Source organism: Gymnoscopelus braueri (genome assembly GCF_963280865.1).
Source record: "Gymnoscopelus braueri genome assembly, chromosome: 20".
Taxonomy (NCBI): Eukaryota; Metazoa; Chordata; class Actinopteri; order Myctophiformes; family Myctophidae; genus Gymnoscopelus; species Gymnoscopelus braueri.
In genome coordinates, this window is record NC_137622.1 from 7,848,045 (window position 1) to 7,875,916 (window position 27,872).

Genomic DNA, 27,872 nt, shown 5'->3' on the forward strand with positions numbered 1-27,872 from the left:
CAGAGCTGTACACATGAGACCCAGTTTATAGCACTTGCACCTGCCACGACAGCCACATTTACAGCCACATTTGGTAAGCTGTTTGCACGTCTTGGCTATTGGAGAGTTGGCTGTCCAGAAGACCTGCCATTCCTCACCAACCTTCTGCCATCCCCAGTCTGCAGGGTCCTCTGCTCCTGGCTGACACTGGGTTGCCTGGGCCCACACACAACCAGCCTGGTAGGCAGCACGCCTGGTGTGTTGGAGCAAAGCTGCTCTGGTTGGTGGGATTGACTCATAAGGCCTCTGCTTTCTGGCAAACATGTCAAACCTGGCCTCATCCACAGTAGCAGCTGTGCTGGATCTGTCATACATTAGGATGACAAACCTCTCCAGAATATGTAGGTCACAATCCTCCACTGTGGGAGGGTAAATACCCAGTTTGGAGAATACAGGCGAGACCTCTGGGCATATGTCCCATGTCTGCCAAGCAGTTTTCTTGCCTTTGTTGCGGAAGGCTGACACGGTGTCACATCCTGTAAAGGCATGAAAGAATAGCATGCCTTTGACCTTCTCCTGGCCAACAAAATGAAATAGGTCATGCACACTGATCCAGCGCAGGCTCTGACCTTGTCCAAATGCAACCCACATCTGCTGTAGTCCAGCCTCTTGAAGAGCAGCGAAGACACTTGCTAAGATGAGAACATCTGTGTCATTTGCCTTGATCAGGATGGATTGGCTACCATGTTCTGCAGCATGTTTGGCGTGCACAAAGATGCGGCTATCAGCTTGCTATTCTTTCATGCCTTTACAGGATGTGACACCGTGTCAGCCTTCCGCGACAAAGGCAAGAAAACTGCTTGGCAGACATGGGACATATGCCCAGAGGTCTCGCCTGTATTCTCCAAACTGGGTATTTACCCTCCCACAGTGGAGGATTGTGACCTACATATTCTGGAGAGGTTTGTCATCCTAATGTATGACAGATCCAGCACAGCTGCTACTGTGGATGAGGCCAGGTTTGACATGTTTGCCAGAAAGCAGAGGCCTTATGAGTCAATCCCACCAACCAGAGCAGCTTTGCTCCAACACACCAGGCGTGCTGCCTACCAGGCTGGTTGTGTGTGGGCCCAGGCAACCCAGTGTCAGCCAGGAGCAGAGGACCCTGCAGACTGGGGATGGCAGAAGGTTGGTGAGGAATGGCAGGTCTTCTGGACAGCCAACTCTCCAATAGCCAAGACGTGCAAACAGCTTACCAAATGTGGCTGTAAATGTGGCTGTCGTGGCAGGTGCAAGTGCTATAAACTGGGTCTCATGTGTACAGCTCTGTGCAGTTGCAACTGTGAGGTGTAACTCAAAACCTCTTTTTTATGCTCTCCCGATTCCGTAAAAGAACCTATAAGCTGTATCTCAAGAACCGCAATAGATATAGACATGCACTAGGTACCAAAATATCCACTTTTATCAACGTCTAAATTCTGTACTGCAATGGCCCCATTGGATTCATAGACCAAAAAACATATGCACGCATCATAGTTGCTAAGATATGATTACTTCAAGTTAATGGCAGCCATCTTGGACGCCATCTTGGATTTAGAATTGTATGTTATAACCCTACTGAAAATAACAGGTTATGAAAATAACACCAAATATCATCATATTCACTTATTAACAATCAATGTTGCACATTTCTTACTCTCCTGAGTCTGTAAAAGTACCTATATGCTGTATCTCAAGAACCGTAATAGATACAGTCATGTACGTGGTACCAAAATATCCACAATGCCCAAATTTATATTCAACTTTAATACATTTATGGTGCTTAAAATCAATACATTTCGAGTTATAAAGGAAAAACCTCACTTTTGGACAGACATCTTGGATTTGTGGGCCGCCATTTTGGAATTTTGCGTGGCCAGCGGTATTTTTGAAAAGAGTGGGGTTTGAAGAGTAAATGTACCAAATTTCATGCTTGCATCACAAAGTGAACGATTTTTCTCTTAGCCGCTCCACTATTCTATAAATAGCGACTTTGAAAAGGAGAGGTTTTATTTTCAAGATAGGCATAATATATTTTTTTGGTCCAAGTTTTTTTTTTCTTTTTCAAAGTTTTTTTTTTTTGTCATGCATGAAAAAAATAACTAACCTAAAAAAAAAAATTCATCCCTCTTTTTAAAAAAAAACTCATCCCTCCTAAAAAAAAAAACTCATCCCTCTTTTTTAAAAAAAACTCATCCCTCCTAAAAAAAAAACTCATCCCTCAAAAAAAAAAACTCATCCCTCAAAAAAAAAAACTCATCCCTCAAAAAAAAAAAATCATCCCTCAAAAAAAAAAACTCATCCCTCAAAAAAAAAACTCATCCCTCAAAAAAAAAAAATTATCCCTCAAAAAAAAAAAATCATCCCTCAAAAAAAAAAAATTATCCCTCAAAAAAAAAAACTCATCCCTCAAAAAAATTAACTCATCCCTCAAAAAAAAAAACTCATCCCTCAAAAAAAAAAAAACTTATCCCTCAAAAAAAAAACTCATCCCTCAAAAAAAAAAAATTATCCCTCAAAAAAAAAAACTCATCCCTCAAAAAAAAATGTTATAGCCTATGTTTTTTTTTTCCATACCAGAAAACATAAACCACCAGCTCTTAAAATAATGTACCTACCCTTAAAACAATCTACCTAGCTCTTAAAATAATGTACCTACCCTTAAAACAATCTACCTAGTAATGTCCCCTAAGGGGCTCCGTAGAAATGTGAGAAACAAAAACAAAAAAAATCGGAAATGTTCAAAATCGCGATGTGAGCTTGTAGATTTGCTATTTTAAATCAATATGTGTCCTTTAATGCGTGAAAGTTTCCAAAAAACGAATACTGAAGTAAAGTACAGATACTCAGAAAATGTACTTAAGTACAGTACTCAAGTAAATGTACAGTATAGTTACTGTTACTGTAAGATTTTATTTGCATTTCTTTTTTTTTAGACAAGAATCCTTACATCAGTGACGCTCCAGTCAATGACAGAAATGTGATATCCCATCTCTCATTTCACACTCTTGAACTTATTATCCCACCCAGGTCTGATCTCAAGAACCAGGAGTCGAGTAATTACGGCGAACACGGTGGCTCGCTGTGATGTTTAGCCTGCTAATCTCAGGAGGACATCGATAACGGCAGCGGCGTGCTGTAAGAGGATCCAGCCACCGCCGCCACCGCCCCAGAGGCTGCTCTCCACTTTGCTCCGATGTGTCGTGGTTAAAACCCAACACCTCTCCTGGGCTTATTATCAGCTGTGGCTGGCTGGCTGCTGGATGGGAGGGGACTCTGTTTTCCAGTGGTGTAAAGTAACTAAGTACATTTACTCAAGTACTGTACTTGAGTAAAATTGTAAATTGTAGTTTTGAGGTACTTTGGGAGACTCCGGTCAATTAAGTAGGCGATATAGGCAGGGTTTAAGTGGTTAATCCTCAGTCGTGATTTAAAAACACTAGACATTTTTGCACGTTTCCACCAGGTTGAAAGCGGTTAAGTGACAAAACTGAATTTTTCTAAATGACAAATGCATTCGAAAAAATAAACAGTATGAGCCTAATAAAGGTAAGGCCTCAAAGTCTAATCCGTAGCTAGCGTTTATACATTCCTACGTTTTTGAACAGGACTGTTTAATTCACAGTGTTCAGTGGTGAATCTGGCTGCCTGTGTTGTGTAGACCGTGATGACTGTCTACATCTCCTTTGGTCAAACTGAAAACACCATTCTTTATCAATACTTCAAATACTTGCATAAATATACACATAGATAAGTGTGCTTGATGTAGGCTATAACAGTTTTTCTGCGGGGGTGACCAGCTGGGAGGAGGCCACGGGGCAGACCAAAGGACCAGATGGAGGGATTATTATCTCCACGCTGGCCTTGGAACACCTCGGGATCCCCCCAGTTAGAGCTGGCTAATGTGGTCCGGAGAAAGGGAAATCTGGGATTCTCTGCTGGAACTGTTAGCTCCGCGACCCGACACCGGATAAGTGGATGAAGATGGTTGGCTGGATGCACATACTGTATGTATGTACATAGATAGTGTAAGTGTACTTGATGTATAAGTGCGTATATCTTACTTTGGCTATTCAAAAATAGCAGATATACTGTACAAGCTCATAGCGTGGCACTGAGTGCCGCGCTATGAGTTTGTAGATCTGCTATTTTTGAAGAATCTTGAAAATGTGTGCAAATCTTTGAATACATATATTTTTAAAGCGAACATTTGTAACTCAAGTCTTTGCTTCTGGGGGTCCCTGGAACAAAACATTTTGAAATGGGGGTCTGCAGCCAAATACATATCTAAAAATGTTTTCTAAATCCTAACAGTATGTTGGTATATCAGTGGTGCTCCAACTTTTCCATGTCAAGGACCCCCAAAATGATATGTATTTGGCAGCGGACCCCCATCTGAAAATATGGTGTTCCAGGGACCCCCAGAAGCACAGATGGGAGTTACAAATGTTCACTTTAAAAATATTTATATATTCAAAGATTTGCACAAATCTTCCACAATAAAAAAAGAAGCAGATCTACAAGCTCATAGCTTGTATATCTGCTATTTTTTTGAATAGCCAAAGAAATCTAAAAGTGTACTTTATGTATAAGCGCGTACATCTTACTTCACAGTGCAATACCACCAATTATGCACATTCCCCATTGTTTCCTGTATGAGTTTAACCTACATAGCAGCACACCTTATTCTTTGCTGTTAGTTCTTCATCATCTTTCACGCTCTGCTGTTGTTAGAAGAACTGCAGTCTGTGTCTCGTATACGAGGTATATTTTGAGTGTATGTACGCCTACACACATAGATATTTAGGGAATACACACAGAGACGTGAACCTGCACGCACTTACCTACATACAAATGGTTGCTAAGCTCTCTCTCTGAAACATACAAGCTGTTCCAAAACAAACTAAAGAGGAAAACAGAACAGTAGAATGTGAAACAGAATGTCACATCTGCGACAAATCCAAACACAACGTCTGGTGAGAGAGTATAGGAGGCTCTGAGCAAAGGGAGGAAGAAGAAAGATGAAGGAGAAAAAAATGATTGACCTCGGCTCTGTGCCATTTCAATCTAACACTTTCTTTTGTATGTTGTTCAATTATTCACCTTTTTTGCTTTGGTGAGGGGGTGGGGGGTGAGAGGCGGTGAGGGGGGTCGAGAGGGGGTGGGAAGGGGTGTGGGCGGTGGGAGGCCATGAGAGGGGGTGAAACCGCAGCCTCCTGTGAGTTGTGTCATGACTGCAAAATGACAGTGAGAAATTAAACTGGGAAAAAAATGACTTTGTTCAGATATGATATGAAAGATTTATTCTTGTCATTTATTGCATTGTTTCAGACTGGGACCGAGAAAAGAGAGACATGAAAGGCGGAAGAGAGCACCGGGTCGAACCCGGGGCCAGCTGTGGGTTCGTCCACAGCCTTATTTATGAGGTATACGCGCTCTGAATTGGTGATCCACCGGGGGCGCCAACCTGTCCGGACATTAAAACTGCATGAAACCCTGAACCCTCAGTGACTTCAAAACACAGTGACGTACAGGGGGGTCCACGGGGCAGGCAGCGGTATACCTGGTGACATACAGGGGTCCCACACGGGGCAGCCACGTGCATGGCTCGCGTGCACGTGGTCTCGGGTGACGAGCAGAGGACGGAGTTTGGACATGAAAGACATCAATCTACTTTCATGGCTTTGAGGTTGACAAATTACTGATGCACTAAACACATGGTACCACATGATGCTGATACCAGAGTGTTTACAAATTGACAGGAAGGTAGACCCCCCACCCCCCCCTTCCCATGCGGCGCCTACAGGGGAAGGTGCGTGTAATTGCCTCGGACAAAATCTGAGCGCAAATGAAAACGAATGACAGTCACCACAGGGGTTGACAGGCGGGGCATGACATGATGGAGATATGATGGATGAGGGGGGGGGGGGGGGTGCAGCAAGGTGGCATAGCGATCGGTGCGAGAGAGGAGAGGAAGGGGAGGAGGGGGTGGAGGACAGAGTGACAGGGCAACGCTGTCAGCTCCCGTGTGACGCGCTCTTCAGGGGCGCCCTAGAGCGTGTTCTGTTAAGTAAACAGCTCCAGCGTCGAGAGAGAGAGCTCCTCAAATATTAATGGAGAGTGATCCCCTCCCTGACACAGTCCAGGGCTGGGATGCATGCATCCCGGCCCCCAGCTTCAGCATCCGTCAGTCCTGACAGGGCAGGGAGCAGCGCTCGGACACGACGGGACGGTGGGACAGTCCCGCAACACTTCTGTGATTCATAACCAGAGGTGGAAAAAGTACTACATTTTTTTACTTATGTAAAAGTATCAATACTGCAATGTAGAAATACTCCGTAGAAAAGAGTCCGGAATTCAAAATCTACTTGAGTAAAAGTACAAAAGTATTGGTATAAAAATGTACTTCAAGTACCAAAATTAGAAAGTACTCATTATGCAGAGTATCCCATTTCACAAGTTTTCAAATGTATACAATGCATTAAAATCCTTTGAAAATAGCAGATCTACAAGCTTGTAGATCAGTTATTTTCAAATGGCCGAAATATATACAGAGCTGAAGTGATTAATGTTTTGTAATAATAATCAAAATCTACAGTAGTATCAGTAGTAACTAAAGTTTTCAAATAATTGTAGTGGAGTAAAAGTACAACATTTTCCTCAGAGATGTAGTGGAGTAGAAGTAAAATAACTGAAAATTGGAAGTACTCTTGTAAAGTTAAAATACTACAAAATTGTAATTAAGTAAGTTTTGTATTTTGTATTTTATACTTCAGCATACAATGGGATCGTGCAAAGATTGCTACCAACGCAACTCACACGATGGGAGTTTCAAGATCTGTTTCACAATTTTTTTTAATAGAATATTTCATTAAATCGATTATTCTAACAGTTTCAATCGTTTAATTGTTGCACTCCTAGTGACGACACGATGAGACTGCCAAAGAAACCATTATAGAACACAACCTCTACCTTTCCCTTCTCTGTGTGTCTGTATAAGCCCCCAAAAATCTATTAGAAATAAAAGGGGGGGCTCACTTCAGGACAATCAATACTAACAAGGTCCGAGTTAACCACGTTCTCTAAGCCCCCCCTCTCTCTCGCTCTTCCCCTAGTCTGCCCTCATCTTGGAGCCACTTCTCCGTCTCGCTCTCTGACTCCACCTCTCAGGAGAGAAAACGTTTGTCAGACTAACCTCAGTGTGAACGCTAAACTAACGGCTCTGTCGGGGTGGGATTCGTTTATTTTACTGCGCTCGTTATGAAGCTCGTAAAACGGCTTATGTGGTTCAGTTTTTACGCTCAATGAGGGAGACGGCAAATGAAATGGCATATAAAGGCTCTTCTGTGCAATAGCTCCCATTCCATCAACCCTCTCTACAGGCCAGGACCCCCCCCCACCCCCAATCAGCTCTCTCTACAGGCAGGGACCCCTACACACACACACACACACCTCCCCCACTGGAGCACCTCTCCACTGACAGGCATGAGAGCAGGGAATTGGCTGAGGAGGAGTAATGGAGCTTGTCGTAGCACTCCCTCTATCACACCACTTAGCCTCCCCTTCCGTCCGGCCCGGTTGGTTGGTGGGTTGGAGACGTGGGCTGGAGGTAGAGAGATGGGTGGGGCGGGTCGGGGGGGGGGGCAAGGGTGTTCCACTGATGAAGCTCCGCTGGGAGTCTACCAGCAGACTGGGTCTGCTCCGTTCCACCCAAACATTTCTCCTCGCATCAGTCACGCCATGCACCTCCATCCATACATACCACCACCCCGCTCTCTCTCCTTGTCTCTCTCCTTCATTAGGGCCAATCCGAACTTATAGACAGCGAAGCCCCTGGGCTGAAGCCCCCCTCTTCACACACACCTGCTGGGGGTAACATGGTGTCCTGCTGCATCAATAATTGACAGGGTTAATCACTCATAGCCCCTGGCTATCTATCTACCACCCATGTCGGCCACAATACTTTTGTTTTAACCCGATCAATCCGGGAACGCATCTGTGTCATTCTAAGATTTCTTTGGCTATTCAAAAATAGCAGATATACAAGCTCATAGCGCGGCACCGCTGCTGCGCTTTGAGCTTGTAGATCTGCTATTTCTGAAAAATCGTGATTTTTTTTGCAAATCTTTGAATATATATATATATATATATATATATATACACACATTTTTAACTCAAATCTTTGATATTTTGAGATGGGAGGGTCCGTGGACAAATACATATCATTTTGGGTGGTCGTTGACATAAAAAAAGTTTGAGAATCACTGATATTATAGCTACATTAAAAAAAGGGGAAAAAATTATTTCAGTTTAAAATGTTGGCTTTAAAAAATATATATCCCAAAGATTTGCACAAATTTTCAGGATTTTTTTCCAAAAAATAGCCAAAGTATAAAATAATGGTTGAAGTGGTTAAAATCTAAAATGACAGATGCTTTTCCGGTCTCCGGTCTTAACGGGTTAAGTAGAAGAGTCTTTTGTTTTAACCACTATACCTTATATACCGTAGTTAGTTGACTGGGGTTCCCCCAGGGCTTTTTACAAGGTCATCTAGTATTTCCCTCTACACCAAATGTCTTCACAGAAAATAGATTATATATTTATTTATTTTCCGCCAAATGTCGCCCCCAGGATAGGGACACTTTGCATTTCTCCAGGTCTCTGTTTGGCACATGCACAACGCGCCACCTGAGTGTTCTCTGCTTATTAGGTGTCATTTTTTATAAATGTAGACACAATATGGTCGGTGGTGGTGAATAACCTGCAAGATACCAGGTTGTAACGATCAACCTTTGCGCCCTGACATGGTTATTATGTCTGCATGGCTGATTGCCTTGCGTAAGCTTTTCAATATTTCATGGGCGGGGGAATGAAAAATGCATCCTCTTGAACTATAAACGCTTGAATGGAGAGGGGTTAAGCTGCTGAGGTCGAAAAGTGAACAGAGGTTCACGTATAAGCTTCTTCATGTGCGCCAGAAAGTTCTGGCATACAAGCTTACAATGTGTTGCATCCATGGCACTTTGTGTGAGCTTGTAGGTCTATTTTCAGCATCGTGCAAACAGAGCATAAATTAGTTTTTGCTATGGAAGTGAAAATCATCAGGCACCGATAAATGGGCCTCTGGTGAATGCTGCGAGGGTTCTGTACTCAGTGACACTATCAGATGTCATTATACTGTGTTCTCAGTGGCCAGGCTCTGCCTACAGATTAGTCCTGAAAAAAGGAACTGCGGACAGCTTTTCAAAGCCAAACGACGCTTTTCTCAGACAAAACAATGACAAAGACCTTGACGGGTAATTTGGGGAGAAAGTTGGCCCGTGTCACACAGGCTGGCTTCCCGCCTCTCGCAACAAAAGACAAACTGAGACAAAGACACAAACAGCCTCAGGGCCTGACTGGGGCAGGCTGCCTGCAACGGAGCTGAACTTAAACTAACTTTAAGTTGATGGAATGAGAGCTTGCTGCAAGGGGAAAGTCAGAGTGAACAACCACTGTTATTACCATTTGCTTTTCGCAAACCGATCAATCACACAAGAATCATTCTTGCTCCATATTCCTAGAACTGACCGATGCTTTGCCCCCGCAGTGAGTATACAGACCAAAACAAACTGACATGTAAGGATAGGCTGCCTCTTGAATTACCACAAAGACAAATGTGCACTTTCTGCTACATGTCTCATTAATAGATGTTGGCTGCGCAAATGTGATCCCGCATTTGCATTGATTTAACTCACAGGAATCACTTTGACTAAAGACCAGCGCGGGAGCTTCTGAAGGCCTGCGACACAACATCCATTACGCTGGAAAACTTGCACATGATGTATGGAGACGCTGATCTCACATTTGTTTAATAGAGCCTGTTAGAGAGCCACTGAGAGATGTGCACATACTACATGTCAATACTGTACCTCTCTGTCCTTCATCTCCTCTCCTCTCTTTTCTTCTCCTCATTTCCTCTCTTCCAATGTCCCCCCCCCCCTCTGCTCTTGTCCTCTCTTCTCCTCCTCTCCTGCCCCGCTCCCCTCTCCTCTGAACCCCTCTCCTCTCATATCCTTTGCTTTCTTTCCCCTCCTGTCCACCCCCCCCCCCCCCATCTGCTCTTGTTCCCTTCTGCGCTCCTCTCCCTCTCCTCTCCTCTTGTTCCCTTCTGCACTCCTCTCCCTCTCCATCTCTCCTCTCCTCTCCTCTCCTGTCCTCTCCTCTCGTTCCCTTCTCCTCTCCTCTCCTCTCCTCTCCTCTCCTCTCCTCTCCTCTCCTCTCCTCTCCTCTCCTCTCCTCTCCATCATTGTGCTGATGCATTAGTCATCAGACAATGAGGAAACAAAGCCCTTTTCTCAGCTGGATCAGGGAGGAGATGTCAGTCCACACAGCAGCCTTTCATGATAGCATTTTAAATGACGCCTATTCCACAATGTTTGCTCCACAACGCTGGCGCTCTATGATGAAACTCAGCCGGGGAGACATGTAAGAGTGCACATCGTTAAAAAAAGAAAGTGACTCAAACATAAAGGGCCAACGCTTGTCCTCGGGAGCCGACAATGACTATTGCACGCCGCGACAGCAACAAAGAACCTGACAGGGCGTGTACTGTAGCGTAGGAACAGTGTTTTAGTCTGAGGGGAATAAGTCATGTGTTCCCCCTACATATATACAACGTTCAATTTGAAGAAATGCCAAATGGTGAGCAAGGCTCTGAGCTGGCAGAGATGAATGCAATAAGCCAGAGGGCTGTCAGAGCCAAGTACAGCCAATGAACTGGAAGAAGCGAAACAGAAAGCCCCATCAGATGCCTTCAGGGTGGGAACAATCGAGGGGGGGAGACTTTTATTTGGGGATATAATTCTCTGCAAATGTCAGCAACTCTCGAGTCTTTGATGTCAAGTTGTTGTTACACCAGTTTGTCTCAAACATTTTCGTGTCAGTCAAGGACCCCAAAATTGAAACGGATTAGGCCGCGAACCCCCCCCCCCCCCCCCATTTGAAAGGATTTGGTGCCAGGGACCCCCATAACAGAGCATAGTTGTTAGATTAGATTTAGTGCAGAATTCTACAACTGTTTATAATGTTGGCGGGGAGAGAGAAACCTGTATCATAATAGTCATGCTTATACAGTGGATTCTTTCATTGGATACCTTCTAGCCAATGGTGAAATTATAGTGAAATTAACCACTTTCAACCTGTCGTTCCCACTTTATGTCATAGATATATTTAAATAGTGAAAATAGCAGAACCTGGCAACTTAGTGTTGCCAGGTAGAGAAACAAGCAACCAGTGTTAAATCGTTCGGCGTTAGCGGTAGCCTCTCAGGAACTTTCAGCGCATGTTTGACTATCATGAGACTCTACAATGAGTAGTAGTAGAGAAAAAAATAACTTTGCATCGGTTATAATAGACGAATTTCCCTAAGCCACGCGCTCCCATTATGACAACGGAGGGGGTTGAAAAAATGACGACAGGGGAATCTCTGAAAAAAAACAACGCCACTTTTTACGTCGGTAGGTGAGTAACGACACATCAAAGATAACACTTAAAATGTCCGGAATTCTCCTTTAAACTGTTCCTCATTTTACTGTGGACCCACTGGGACCCCCACCCCAGGGGTCCCCGGACCCCACTTTGCAAACCACTGGTCTACATTGTTCGGCTACTGTATGCGATAATGAAAAATGAAATGAAAAAATATATATGCCAAATGCAAGAGACCCTTCAACCCCAAAACAAGTACAGGAGCTGAACGTCTTCATAAAACTGACACACAACATCTGCGTTTGTTAAACAGAAATAATGTCAGCAGAGCCCCACCCCCACTGCACAAAGTCAACGTCTCAGAGAGTTGCCTCTTTTCTCTCTGGGGTGATTATTCTGCTATTGAAGATTTCTGGAGCCACAGTTGAAATAATATGCAAATGTTGCGCCCCATGCGGTGCAGACTGGCTGACACATTATCAGCTGCCAGACAGACGCTGCATTTGGGTTTGAATGTGATCGAATCAAACGGCGGCGTCTTGATTAAAAAACGTATAGTGTGAAGCACGCGAGACAACAGGAGCTCTTGAAAGGGACTGCCAGCCCCGCTGATGCTGTGTGGCCTCCTATGGCGACAGGAGCGCTTGGCAGCCTAAATAAAGCTCCGACCGATAAGAAGAGTGTTTTTTGGAGAGCGCTAACAATGTGCGGCACACTTATAGAACAAGGTTTGTTTGGTGGAAGAGAACGACAAAGGTAAACTTGAAGTTGAGGTGATTTCATGGTCGGTGGAGTTCTGAAAAACTTCTGTATTTTCTGTACTTCTGTATTTTCTTTGAACACATATACACTGCAAGCATGGATCAATAGTATTTAAAAATTAAAGCTATTGTATAACAACCCAATAAATTTGAAATACCGCATCGCGGCTGTATACCTCCGCCAACCAGTTGCTGTTGCCTAACCCTTGTATTTCCAGAATCATGTAGTCGTGAATAACTTTGAAGGAATTTAAAGGGATAGTTCACCCCCAAAATGACTGTTTTTCTATCGATTAGTCACCCCATGGAGACTTGAATTCATATATTTTTTTCTTTTTTTGTGTTTTTTCGAAAATTGATACACTACTACTACTACAGCGTCACACAAAAGCATTAAAAGTAGTAGATCCAGAAGCTCGAAACGCGGCGCGAAACGCGGCGCGAAACGCGGCGCGTTTGGGGCTCGTTGATCTGCTACTTTTGCTACTTTTGAATTTGAATCCTGAAAAGTAACGGTTTTGGACAGAGACGATGTGAAAAATATTATATACAATGCAAGACAATATAAATGATGGGTTCCACCAGGCACGTTAGCGGTGACATTCGGCTAAGATGCGGCAGCTGCAGCCGATCACGCCCGTTCTAGACCACTGGTTCTCAACCTTTTATAACTCAAGGCCCACCCGGGTATGTGTCAAGATGGTCAGGGCCCAAATACCAAAAATATACTTATATATAAAATAAATAAAGGGACGTTATTCAGATTTTCAGGTTTGAATATGGTCGTCTTTTTCTGACGAGTTTAGAGAATTCTGTCTGTTTTCTGAGTGTCTGTTTCTGAGTTTTTCTGACGAGGTTAGAGAATTCTGTCTGTTTTCTGAGTGTTTCCAGTGCATTGGGAAGTAGGCCCACAGTCTGCTGAGCAGCACTGTGCAAATCAGTGTGACTGGCCTGCAAATTACTATAGTGAACTTGTTAATAATACTTATTGGCATGTACTGTATATATGCTTGTTAAAGCATATATATATGATTATGCTATGACAGTAGAACTAATTTGTCAAACAAAAATGTAAATGTCTCAGCATTCTATCCAATTAAAAGCGTTGGCTATTCAAAAATAGCAGATAATACAAGCTCACAGCGCGTCACTTTGTGAACAGTTTTGAAAAATCTTGAAAGTGTGAGAACTACTGATTTAGAAGGCTTTTGTAGAATCGGCCTCAGGTCTTAAGGGGTTAATGAATAGTTACTTTAAACTATTTGGGCAGCACCTCCGCGGCCCACTGGGGGGCGCTCTGAGGCCCACCAGTGGGCCGCGGCCTAGTAGTTGGGAATGGCTGTTCTAGACACTGTGATTCCACCAGACCCGTTTCATACGTGAGCATATACGTGTGCTCTGCTGAAAATAGTCGTCTGGTCTATTTTTCCTGCAAGGGAATTAGGAGCCAAATAGACAGTGAAGAAAATGTCATATTGACATCCACTGGTCATTTGAATATCTAAGCCTAAAAAAATGCAGGCCCACACAGATTTTTTCAGTCCCACTTAAACGTGTTCTGTATGCGAGTGCCATCTCCCAGTGCATGATGGGAGATGGCTAGATTATTCATGGTGCATGTGAGGAATTCCATATACATCCATGTACATGCTGCATCACTTTTAACTTATGGCAGTGGTGTCCAACTTCATTTCAAAGACCCCTAGTTTGGTATGCATTAGACCACGGACCCTCATAACTGTTTGAGAGTTACGGACCAATAAGGGTTCACTTGGTTCCTAACTGTCAGTCATTTAACTGGAGACCCCCTGGAACCCCTTCAAAGACCCCTGGGGGTCCCCGGACCCCACTTTGAGAACCACTGAATAAACTTACAGAGTTAATGCTGGTTTCTAACTGAGTTAGTGAAAATAGGCTAAAGCTGGATGTTTTAAAAACAAAGAGTATTATGCTGAGCTATAGATATATGCTGAGATCTAATCCTAAACTAAGTCTTGTTTTACAAGGTGCTGTTATTGAACAGGTTAAAGAGCCGAAGTTGTTGGGGCGGGATTAAAAATATTTTTTCCCAAATAAATTATCCCACGATTTTGTAGCCCATTTTTCACCCAGTGACAAGCTTGTAATCCTGGGCGCTACTCTCCCTCTGCCAGCCTGGGGAGAGTCCCAAACTGAGCTCATGCTTCCTTCAATGCATGAGGCGTGAGCAGGCCGCTTCTTATCACCTGACAGGGGGGGAGGTTCCCCGGTTGGCTTGTAGCCTTGTGACATTTCTGTTTAACATCTGTCATACTGGTAAACCTGCACATTTGTTGTTACAGATACAACCCACCAATACTAGACATGGCTATGCCACCAGACAGGCTATGGGTGGTCACTTTACTCCGCCTTTAATACCAAGAACTAATGTGCTTAAGAGAACGGTAATGTATAGAGCAGGAACACATTGGAATGGGCTAATAAGGATAGACAATAAATCAAGCTTCAAAAAGAAATTGAAGGAAGCCGTGGTTAGTAAAATAGTTAGGTTTAGTTAGCTTGTTTAATGTCTGAACTATGAGTAATTGGATATAATTATTTTTTTTGTAATTTCTTGATTTGTAAAAGTAATATACCATGTAATCATTTATAGAATTTGTGAAGACCGAAATCTTCAATCATTTTTGTTTTGTTTTGTTTTAACTATGTAATTGTAGAATTCCATTGTATTATGTTTTAATTGGATTGTGAAGTGTAAATGTTTGGACCCCAGGAAGAGTAGTCTTCACTGTGGTGAGGACTAATGGGGATCCGTAATAAACAATAAACAATAAACAATCCACTTATTAATTCCATCTGTCAATCAATCCACAATTCAAACAGAAGGGTAATGCTTCGGCACATATGAGGACATCTAATTTGTACTGCTGGAACCTTAATATTTAAACTTTGTAGATAAGCTTTAGCATTAATACGTTTTAAGTGCATTAACTTAAGAACATGAACTTTCCTCTTTTTCTAAATCTAATTTGTAATACATGAATTAACTTCCCTTTTGTATCTGCTAAATCTACTGCATAATAATCAATGTGTGTGTGTGTGTGTGTGTGTGTGTGTGTGTGTGTGTGTGTGTGTGTGTGTGTGTGTGTGTGTGTGTGTGTGTGTGTGTGTGTGCGTGCACGCGTGTGTGTGCACGCTTGTGTGTGTGCGCACGCGTGTGTGTGCGTACGCGTGCGTGTGTGTGTGGGAGGCTAGGGCTAAGCTATACATTCTATATTTGGTCTCTAGAAAGTTTCTCTAAAAGCATTTATTCTCTAAGAACCCACATTTATGTATCTCAAATAGTACCATATACTGTAGGGCCTTTTTAGGGGTCGTATAGGAAATGAGCAGTTTTTTTCACTTTTAGGTGAAAAAGGTCACCTTTTTAGGGCTCACAAACCGGCGACACATTCCGGCACCGCAGTTCAAAGACAAACTTTTCGGGCCAGCGCCAGAGACCACAGAACCAAGCGAAGACGGAGCACTCCTCACATTACACTCATTCTGCACCACAGTTTGCAGAGCCAGCACTGTTCAGGAAGACCTGAAAATCTCATTACGACCAAAACTAATAAGTGAGGCATAATAATAAAACACAGCGATTAAATTCAAACCTAATTACAACTTGATGGAGAAAGACGTGGTAACGGCCCTGGCATCTCCCATCTTCCCTGCTAAACGACGCACGAAGGAAGGCCCCCACAGCACAATGCCTCTACCCGTCATTAAGTTATTAGATTAGCCTCAGGCAAGTGAGTAAACATCTTGAGACATCTCACAGCAGGATGGTAAACCACTATTGGTCTGAGTTATTGGGTCAGCCAACCCCCTCCTCCCCACAACAATATATACTTTGTATACAAGAAGGCATATCACAGTTATTTATATTTTAATTATTTATTTTAATACTTCACATTGAACTTGAAGCTGGATTTTTACTTAGTGTTGCGCTGTGCCGTGTTGTGAGCTTGTAGATCTGCTATTTCAGTACACGAAACTGTGCGTAACTGAGTATATCAAGCCATTAACCACTTATAGGAGACCTACAAGCTCACAATGCTTCGCCACATGACACGTTGTGAGCTTGTAGATCGGCCGAAGAGATTTGATGCATAATGAAGTACCGTGCAACTCAGGTCCGTTTGACTATGATTAGAGTATTTAAGTGTTTAACACAACAGACATTATTTTATTTCAAGCTTTTTTACCCCCACACTACACCTAATAGTGTGGGGGTATTTAATTTGATAGCGTTATGAAATACGATGTGAACACATTTCTGAACACATTTAACCCATTAAGACCTGAGGCCGATTCTACAAATGTCTTCTAAAGACAACAATCTTTTGAAACACTTCTGTTGCTATAATATCAGTGGTTCTCAAACTTTTTCATGTCAAGGACCCTCAAAATTATATGTATTTGGCGGACCCCCATCTCAAAATATTTAGTTCCAGGCACCCTCAGAAGCAAAGATTTGAGTTACAAATGTTCGCTTTAAAAAATATATATATTCAAAGATTTGCACAAATGTTCGTGATTTTTCATAAAATAGCAGATCTACAGGCTCATAGTGCGGCACTCGGTGCCGCGCTATGAGCTTGTATATCTGCTATTTATGAATAGCCAAAGTATAAAATAATGGTTAAAGTGGTTCAAATCTAAAATGACAGATGCTTTCCCGGTCTTGATGGGAATATATTTTAACATTATAAAACGTTTTCCCATGGACCACCTGTAGTCTGCGGACCACTGGTTGAGAAACAGTGCTAGTGGAGATCGTGGTGGTTGGTTGGAGGTCCGGTCAGGACAGACGCCTGGAGCACTTAAGATTGAGCGGATGGCTAACGAGCGAGAGACGAGGCCTGGATGTTTAGAGCAGCGAGCTCTGACTTTGATTATCGGCTTTGCTGGACGGAACGTCCTGCCAGGTCCGGCATCATCGCATCGAGGAGGCCTCCTGCCTCATCTCATTTGGGCCACTGCCACGGCAAATGTCCATTCAGCACTATTGGAAGACAAACGAGGGCGAAGTCTTTTCTCAAGGTCAAACCGCCTCCGCCTCCACGCGGGCCACGGGGGGGTCTGCTGGTCTGATTCCTTATACACTCAGGGTAATTAAAACCCATCGAGAAGAAGGAAGGAGGCTTCTTTCTTTTTTTGACTGCTAATTAGATGCTAATTTGTTAGCCCGCTAGGAACGAGGTATGAGAAACTCAAGGACACAACAGTAGATTTATTCGTGCTCTTGATTTGGAGAACGGTTAAATTCTCCGTGTTTTTTCCTCCCATGGTTTCGGCTGCAGGCCGAGCGTCCTGACAGAAATTCTGCGTGTTTGTTTAGTTTAGTTTGATTAGAAAGATATGAGCGTCCACTCAAGCTTTTTCCGATCTCCCCGTCATTTACTGAGAACTGAGAGTAAAGTGGAGCCTTGCCGCAAAGAGCGAAGCCTTGTACAGATATTGTAACTGTTTAAACTTTTTATGTTTTTTGTATTTATTAATGCCATACTTCATCGTACAATAGTGTCATGCAAAATTTACAAAAATAGACGATCTATAATATTATAGATCGGGTATTTTCGCTACTTTGGACATTTTTGTCTGTCTGTGAGTTTTATAATTATTTAATCAATGGCCGACAACCTTTGCTCGTCTCACTCCCCGTCTCTCTTTCCCCATTTCCTGTCAATCTACTATATACTATCAATAAAGGCAGAAAAAGCCAAAACTAAATCTTTAAAAAGAAAAAGAAAAAAACATTTAATCAATGAGAAATATTTACAGACTAAATTATAACTCAATTGGATCCAGAGCACAGGTTTTTTCGTTATTTTTTTTCCTTTAAAGTCAAAAGGTTTTGGACATTACGCTTCCACCTGACAGCAACAATATTCTTCATGGAGCCTGAAAGTAGTCCACCTCAGACTTGGGTCTCAGCACCCTACTGTGCCAACGTTCAATGGACTCAATGAGTCATTCCAGGGCTACTAGGCTGGCTGGCCCACTTTCTTCAGAGGCAAGAAGTAAGTAGCTATCACACAGACTCCCAGATAGCCTCTCATAACTCACTTCCCCACATATTCCTTTTAAAACTCCTACTTTATAAGCAATCCAAGGCAGTCCAGTCCTCTCATGTTTATTAAATGGATGCTCTAGTTTGATGTGTGTGTGACTCCCCTCTGGGCTGCGGCTGATCCTTAGGGTGCCAGAAGGTTTCTCACCAGGGTGGAGCAAAGCAATGGTGCATGATGAAGCTGAGGAGACAGAGAGGTAGTGGGATCTCTCCAGGGTTTGTGCACTGCAGCTAAAAGAGGCTCATTTGTGGGCCGTTGTTCTACACAGGCGTCTGTACAACAACCAGTTAGCAGAAATGTGCCTGCAGCTCCACTCTGCTACAGTTTAGGTTTTGCACAAACAATGTAACAACCAAAACAACAACACATACAAAACGAAACTCTCTCAAATGTTTCAATGGAACACTCAAAGAGATAGCGTCACAATTTTGGCACCTTTTCTGTTTTTTATTTATCTATGGAGTTGACATTGCTCCTCTAGATCATCCGATGTTGTTAAAAGGTGAGAGGATGTCTTGCCTGTGTATTTTCTGTTTCTTTTTGTAAGCTGAAAGCTTCTCTGGCAAACAGGCGAATATTAATATTGAATCACGTTGGTCAAAAATGATATACGTGTCACACCCGATGTGAAAGCACTGCAACAACCAGGAAATTGTATTGTCAAGATAATGTGGAACTTCTTGATATGTATTAAAATGACGTTTTTGACGTTTTTTAAATTATTGTTGTTTGTTATAACTGTGATGTTACATGTGGGAGTTGACTAGATTAAAGTTACAGGATGCTAGTCATTGAGAATATGCAGGCAGACAGTGGATGAAAGCAAGTTATGATTCTGTGCAACATGTTTAAAAATGTAAACTACCTCCAAACAAACAAGGCCCTGTGATCTTTGGCGCCCACCCCAGGCCCGGTGCTAGCCGACAATGGTTAAAAGTTTCCCTCCACTGGTGTAATTGGTCTAACATTGACCGCGTTCTCTTCTCAAAACGTCACTGCTGCTTTGAAGCCTCACGTCACCATGGGAACCGACAGGTATTAGAGCTGTCAATCATACAGATGGACACACCCGTTCCATAACATATCCACTGATTAGATGTTTTCTCCCCAAGATTATTTTTAATGGGGTTCAGCTGCATTGAGCAGGGGTACTGTAGAGACTGACAGGGAAATGGTCTCTCTGTGTGTGTGTGTGTGTGTGTGTGTGTGTGTGTGTGTGTGTAGGGGGGGGTTACGATATATATACACTCACACGCACACGCACACGCACACACACACACACACACACACACAGTATATATTCTTCACCTTCAACATTAGAAGCATAATGCATCTTATTGAACAGAGCCACAGTAAACTGATGAGCTTTTTAATGTGCTTCTCTGGTTCAGCATCTGTTTGTGCCTTCGGTGTTCAGACAAAACACTTCATAACAACATATCATATTAGCCTCGCGCCACTGCACCGCTCACACTGATGTACACTATGAGCTTCATAATTTGGGAAATTAAATTCACAGCATGCCCATGATCAGTTTCTCATTTCCACAGATTACATTTCATGATGGGCATCCAGCACAGGGTCATGCTGGGCGTCCCAGTGCAGGGGTGGAGGAAGTACCGCGATTTTGTTTTACTTAAGTAAATGTAGCAATACCACAATGTTGGAATACTCTGTTACAAGGCTCACAACGCATTTGTGAGCTTGTGAGCTTGTAGGTCAGCTATTTTCAAAAGAGACAAATTAGGGCTTAATAGGCAAATGTATGTTGTTGTTTTTTATTGATAATCTAAATCTACAAAGTAACTTGTAATTGAGGCTTTCAAATAATTGTAGTGGAGAAAAAAGTGCAACATTTGCCTCTTAGATGTAGTGAAGTACAAGAATAACTGTATGTAACCCTCAAGTAAAGTGGCTATGTCATCAAGACATAGCAAACACACAAAAATACATCGACAATACAACAATACATTTACAGTTCACACTACACATCCCTTGCAGAAAAAGTAGGCTATCAGTCATGGATAAGCAGAGACGTCACTGAAATGTTCGTTTAACCCATTCAATCTGGGAACCGAGTGCCGCTCTATGAGCTTGTAGATCTGCTATTTTTGAAAAATCGTGAACATTTGTGCAATCTCTGAACATATATATATACATTTTTAACTCAAATCTTTGCTTCTGGGGGTCCCTGGAACAAAATATTTTGAGATGGGGGGGGGGGGGGGGCAAATACATATCATTTTGGGTGGTCCTTGACATGAAAAAAGTTTCTTTAAACTGTTAGGATTCAGAAGACATTTGTAGAAGCAAAGATTTGAGTAACAAATGTTCGCTCTAAAAATATACCGGAATATTTAAAGATTTGCACAAATTTTCCAAGATTTAAAGTACAAAATAATGGTTAAACTGGTTAAAATCTAAAATTACAGATGCTTTCCCGGGCCTTAATGGGTTAAATGATCTTTGTGTCCAAGCTTGTTGCGTGGGCACAGAATAGCGCCGTCCCGATGGCATATGGTGCCACTGGTTGTACAGTAGGAACGTTGCGTTCTGCATAGTGAGTGCTGTAAGTCAGTAATTCTCAACCTGACAGTGAATACTGCAAGAGTATTTATTGCAAGTGAAGCCCCAAATAATCGCCAAAACACTATGTTTTTATTGATAATATAACAATATAATAAATTACGTAAGAAATACATATATCATGGTATTTCTTCATTAAAACCTTGAAAAAATATGTTTTCTTAATAAATATCTGTTCATAAGTTCCATTAATCCAAGCCGGACCACACAATCGATTCATTTATCATTAAAATAAACATACTCTACCACCCATCTGACCGTGAACATTTTTGAGATTTTCAAGTGTTTTCCAGTAAAGGTTGAGAATATTGATGTCAATACTTTGGGACAAAAAATTGGAATACAGGCCTTTTACTTACAGAGTAAAAAGTAAGAAAAATAAATGGAATACCACTGCAGGTTCATGCAGCACAGGTTGATAGATTCTCATTTTCAACCTAAATTGACAACAGCGGGGCCATCCAATCACTGAGGGAGAGGGTGCGGAGTGTTATGATCCAGCTAATGTGAATCCAAATGAAATCCGCTAGTCTGTATGTTGTGTCTTATTCATTAGATATTTCGATGATGTTTTACTGTAAAGAGCTCAGAGTCAAGGATCATTAGATTGTCAAATGGCATTTGATACATCCCCTGCTAGCGCCACGGATCATTAAGAATTCCTAATTCCTCACCTATTTCCTGGTATTGATCTCAAAGAACCACCTAATGAAAAACAGCCCATCATGTAAAAAATAAATAAATAAAAATAGAAGGGAGAGAATCATTATTCTTTTCTCTTGTTTTTTTTGTTTCTTTTGCAAAGTTAACTTCAAAAGGGTGAAAACCCCTAATAATCTGAGGCTTGAGAGAGTGGAGCAGTACAGGTAGAGAGAGAGAGAGAGAGAGAGAGAGAGAGAGAGAGAGAGAGAGAGAGAGAGAGAGAGAGAGAGAGAGAGAGAGAGAGAGGCCTTTGATCTCAAAGTGAGTAGCCTACTAAAGTAATAAAGAGATGGAGAAAGTAAAGAAGTTTGCAAACAAGACATTCATTCAACTCCAGAGAGAAGAGAGAAAAATAGAAAAGCAGAACGAGGGAGAGAGACAGAGAGCGACAGAGAGAGAGAAGCGGAGAAAGAGAGAGAGACAGAGAGAGAGATGCAGAGAAAGAGGGAGACGTAGGGAGAGATAAGACCAGGAGGATGTTAAAGGGATTTGAACAGCAGGTCTCCGAAGCCCAATGCTAAAGCAATTAGCATTGAAGCTCTTCTAGGAATGTGCAGCCAAGCCGCAGTGGCAACAACAATTGAGTGAAGCGAACCCCTCGGTCCCCCTTAAAACTTGGAGTTTTTAATTGGCATGTCAGGGTGCGGCGTTGTGTCTGGTGACCCGTGAGTGTACCCGCTGGAAAGTTTGGTCCTGTGGGGCCGTAGTATACTTCTCACTTCAAGTAGAAGCCACCAAACAGTGAACACAGACGCTGTGTTCTGCACAACTTGGAGCTTCTGCACAAGAGCTCAATCCAAAATATGAAGAAAAACTTTTAAAAATGTTTTAAATAACAACAGTGGTTCAAATAGTGACAGTTTAGAAGAAAGCCTTGCGGGTATATTATATACCTGTTCACCGCCTGGAGACTAAATGTCCCCTTGGATATGAAGGAAAAATGAAAATGAGGGAAGGAAATGAGACACATTGGATATTGAAAGCATCTCTCAGGACACACCGATACAAGAAATACTTTGTTTGTAGTTTTTTTCTTTCATTTTAGTCCACGTTTCACAGACTCCTTCAAGGTCGTAACATCCACCGTTTATTCCCCTTGTAATTCTTTAGTTTCTCTATTATTGTGTGTGTGTGTGTGTGCGCGTGTGTGTCCGTGCGTATGAAGTGTGTGGATGACTGTCACGACATTTGAAGCTATATATCATACTACATTCGCTGTAATATTTAATTTTCCTGCAACTAATAATGTGAATTTTTCCTTCAAGGACAGAGCCATTCATAAAAAGGTAGGAATCAATCAGGTACCTTTCGTAAAGATATGATTTGATATAAGAGCCGTGACATTCTCCGTGCAGTACCGGTGTCTAGAACATTTTATATGGCAATAATATTCAATGATTTCCCACAATTGTAATGCAATATATTTACATTCTTGTAAGAATAATTTGTGCAGCTCAATTACAGTCATCGCTATTGATGACATATTTTGAGATGCTAATAATAACATCCTGGTAGCTGCTCATCTTGTTCCTTTATGGAGATTGGAAACATAATTGGTTTAATTGGTCTAATTTTGGGCTGAAATTCTAGGATAAAAGCATTCTGAGAGGAACTGTGGTTTAGACAAGAATACAGGAAGTAAGATGAGACATTATTGATCGTTTTGAAAAACTCAACTGACCTATTTGAGTTGATGAAAAAAAAATGTTTTCAGTGATGACAAGGGAACTATTTTAGGGACAAAAGATTAAAAGAGAAGAAGGATTAGAGCCAGACCAATTTATACGTATCAGTTTGGCCGATATATTGTTGATTATAAAAATTAAAAAAAACAACATCGGTTACGGCATTTATGCAGTCGATGTGTCCCAATTTTCTTTTTACCACTTTCAACCTACCGTCCCTATTTTGGTCATGTCATTATAAGAAAAAAAATTCAAACGTTTTCAAACGTTTTCCAAGCATTTAAAAAAATTGCAGACAAGCTACAAGTTATGTTTTTCAAATCGATTAGAATAGATTTTGGACAAATATTTGGTAAAAGAAATCTGCAAAATCAGCATGATCGACCCCAAAAATCTGTCATCGGCCGGGCTTTAATCGAAGCATTCCTTATTGTGGGAAGGCTTTGGCAGGAAAATAGCACATCGACAAGCTCACAGCTATTTTCAGCAAAAGCTTTCCCCAAAATAACAGAAAACAGTAAAGACACTAGTATAGAGCCCTGAGGGACTCCGGTCAACGTCAACCATATGGGGTTTAAGTGGTTAAAAAGGATGTACAGTCCTGGTGTGATTGATTGCCTACCCTGGAAGATGGCAGCGTTCTGGATGATGAGCAGTTTGAGCGGAGCGCTGATGCTCTGCAGGCCAGCCTCCATGTTGCTGCGGGCCGCCACCTGGAGCCTCTCCTCCATCTTCCTGGAGCAGCAGCTAGGTCCTTTAGTTTGACACACCTGCAGGTCTGTACCTGACAGACAGACACACAGACAGACACACAGACAGACAGCAGGAAGAAGTCAGGATTAGCACCAGGAATGAAGATAACCACATGAACCCTATAGCGTCACCTATTCTTGGGGAAACATTCCACGAAAATAGCCCATCTACAATCTCACAAAGCGTTCCAATGCGTTGTGAGCTTGTACATCCACTATTTTCGGTGCATGACACCACCTGACCTCAGTACTTGATTTGAAGCTTTTTTCCCCCCCCACAATACGCCTATTAGTTCAAATTTGTTTGAAATTTGGTGATTAAATATAATTTAAATATACTGTATATATTTTTTATATAATGAAGGTACAATTTATTTTAAACATTCTTAAACACTTTCCCATGGATCACCTTACAGTATGCCATGGACGACTGTCCACTAGGGGTCCGTGGACTACATGAAACCGACATGAAACTGCAGTCACAAGACTTGACAGCGGTGAATGCAGCAAATGAGTCGAACATCAGACATGTTTCTTGTGGTGCAACATGGACAGTGATATTCCAACAAAGAGGACGGGTGAAGCAGTCAGAGATGGAGCTAGGATGAAAAAAAGAAAGGCTGTAGAAATAATCCGGGGTCTCTCTCTCTGTGTGTGTGTGTGTGTGTGTGTGTAGAAAGTGCTCCTCCACTGATTGACGTGAAACTGACAGCTATCAAGCATCGGGTAAGGTAGCCTACCGCATGCGGTAAGAGTAACAGAGCACCAAATCATTGGGGGGGGGGGGGGGGGTGTGTGTGTGTGTGTGTGTGTGTGTGTGTGTGTGTGTGTGTGTGTGTGTGTGTGTGTGTGTGTGTGTGTGTGTGTGTGTGTGTGTGTGTGTGTGTGTGTGTGTGCACTATGCCCGTCTCACGAGATGACAGTGCGACGTGATATGAAGTGAAAGATGTTTTTCCACTGGACTCTTTCCATCGGGACGGCGCTATACTCGTAACTTGAGTCAAGTCTTTCAACTTGACTCTGTGATCAAAAGACTGTCCTTTGATTATGATTAGATTTTTTTGACATAACCTTTTGCTAAGCACGAAGAGGAAAGACAATACTTTTACAGATAAAGTAGGCGAAGTGTATTATTATTTCAATTTCGGAAAATGTAGAAGTGAGGCAGCGATATAGCTTACACTTTGTGAATTCAGTACCGCCAAGGACAAGGACGATCAAAGCAACAGCAGCAAATCAAACACAGGATTTTCTGAAGGTGAAGGACAGTACCAAGAATCACAAGTCATACATCAAGTAATGTGTGTCACCATTACAGTTAATGCTAGGGATAATAATACCAGATGAAGCGTCAGAATTCTATGTGAGAAGACACACAAATGGAAGATTCACCTGCTAACAAATATATTTAAAACAAAGTTGCAATCCATAGCTTCTTTTCTGTGAATACAACGTTATTTTGACCAGTCTGTATGGTAGAGTATGTTACTTAATACAATATAACACGACTGCGATGGTGGTAGTTTGTCTCCCTGCTCTTCTAGTGAGACATTTACAGTAAGATACTGTGGTCGGGGAGGACCACTACTGGTTGACAAGTGGTATTGCATGAAGCTCAAAAGGCAATTCATCCAAGAGATGATCCTCTGCCCCAAACAGGCTTTCTGTATTAGCTCAACAGTAGAAACTTTCGCCGCTTGTGTGGGGGACCCGGGTTCGAACACCAGGTAGGCTACTGTAGGATATGAAAGTTACGGATTGCCGCTTTAAAACTGATTCCAACGCCATGGCTCCGAAAGCAAGCAGATGTTACGTAACGACGTAAATAGGACACAGAAGAATATGATGTTTAAATCACAATAAGGAATACAGCTGAGCTGAGACCCCCCCCCCCTTCTCATCTCATCTCCTGGTGAGGTTACAGTATGTGTGGATGGTAAAAGTGAAATATTCAGTAGAAACCTTCCAGAATGGAATGCGTCAGTGTGGAGGTTTGGGACTTGTCACTGCTGTACCCAGGAAGCTTCAATGTGAAGGAAAACAACCACAAGTAAACAAATATCAAGAGGCTGTGTGAGTCACATCCCGCTTAGCGAGAAGACGTGGAGGGAGGGGTTGGTAGAAAGAGGGGATTAATGTAGATGACAATACTAGTTTGACGAGGTCAGCCCCACTGTCTATAGCAGTTGTTCTCAAACAGTTTCATGTCAAGGACCCGCACATTGATATGTATTAGGCCATGGACCCCATTTGAAAAGATTTTTGTACCAAGGATCCCTATAACAGAAGATTTTTTTCAGAATTTATTCTACAACTGTCTATACTGTAGGTGGATATAGAACCCTATGATCTGAATAGTAATTCTTATACATTCTCTCACTGGATTAACTTGTAGCTGAAATGATAGTGCAATTAAACTGTTCCTTACATTGGGGAGCCCCTGGAACCCCATCAAAGACCCCTGAGACCCCTATTTTGAGAATCATAAAGCCTTATTTATGATGTCGAACGCCAAAAATAGAAGCTCACAACGTGCTCACAACAAGCTCACAAGGTGTCGCGGATGCGTTGCAACATCAACACACCTTTTCCACGGCAGCCATGTTGACACAAATAGTACTGTGTCACTTCCTTCACAGGTGTTTCTTTCCAATGATACTAATTAATGGCCGTGTTCCATTCAGGTCAAACAGAGTCAGGGTTCTGCTTTATGCAGGAAAGACTCTGCAACACTAAATGTAACAGAACCTTAATTAATATCACTGGTAACACCTGTGAAGGAACTATTTATGTCAATAGAGCTGCTGTGAAAACTAAAGGTCTATTCCACGGAGGTTAGATAATAATAACTAATCGCCTGGCTACTGCGAGACTAAGATTAGTACTGAATTGAGACTAAATTTATTACAAACAGGATGGGAAAGACAGTAGTTAAGAAGCCCTGCTACCACAGAAAGGTTAATTGCTGTCAAGAAATAAAAAATCACACCCTGTGTGAAGTGGGCGGTGTTTTGCTAGCTAATCACAATACTGAATGGAGTCAACCAATCGTGTACAAAAAATAAATACATTTATTGAAACACTCTTTATGATGGACGAAACCATAACTTTAAAAAAAACCAATGTATGTTTTTTTTTAAAGTTATGGTTTCTTATATAGGGCTATGCACATGTGTCATGTGACACTGGCCAATCACAGTCCTGAATTGACTGTGATTGGCCAATCACGGTGCAGGGTTAGGCGGGGTACTTTTTGGCCAATCACAGCGCAGGATAATTGTACAAATTTCCAAACCTCACTTATAGGGGCGGTTTCACCGCCCAAAAATCAATAATATACAGAGATTAGAGTTAATTGGGGGGGGGGGTGTGACGACCTTTAGATGTAAAATAACACACATTAACTCACTGGTTACTCCGGACTCAACAGGCTGTAGGCCCTAAGCCAAATTTATATCAGTGACACTTACCGAAAATAACCAATTTTCATCTGTTATTTTTGGCGAGTGATGCCATTACCATCGTGTGACAAAGTGTAATTTAGGTCTTAGATATGTAATGACAGTGAGGTATACTAATACAACTGTCACAGGGGCATTTCCTGTATGCATACTGGCAGGCTTAATATCTTATATCAATACCTACAAAAGATTCCTGACAGATACAATCAAGTTAATTTCAGACTCCGGTGGCAAAATTATTAAGCTGTCAATAAGGCCAGAGCAGAGGTGAGCTGTGGAAGGGGAAAGGGGAGAAGGAAGGGAGGAGTTTGGCAATTATCTTCTGCAAAACAGACAGTTT

The 27,872-nt window shown here is 42.1% G+C and overlaps 1 protein-coding gene across 1 annotated transcript in view; it reads right to left on the minus strand.

Annotated features, from left to right (window-relative positions):
* Positions 1-27,872, minus strand: part of gpc3 (glypican 3) — a gene marked incomplete at both ends in the record, with an annotated part of 152,823 nt that overhangs the window by 114,507 nt on the left and 10,444 nt on the right. The window contains one exon of the mRNA XM_080416658.1: positions 23,942-24,103. Within this exon, the coding sequence (XP_080272784.1) occupies positions 23,942-24,103 (162 nt within the window). The remainder of the gene's footprint in view (positions 1-23,941; positions 24,104-27,872) is intronic.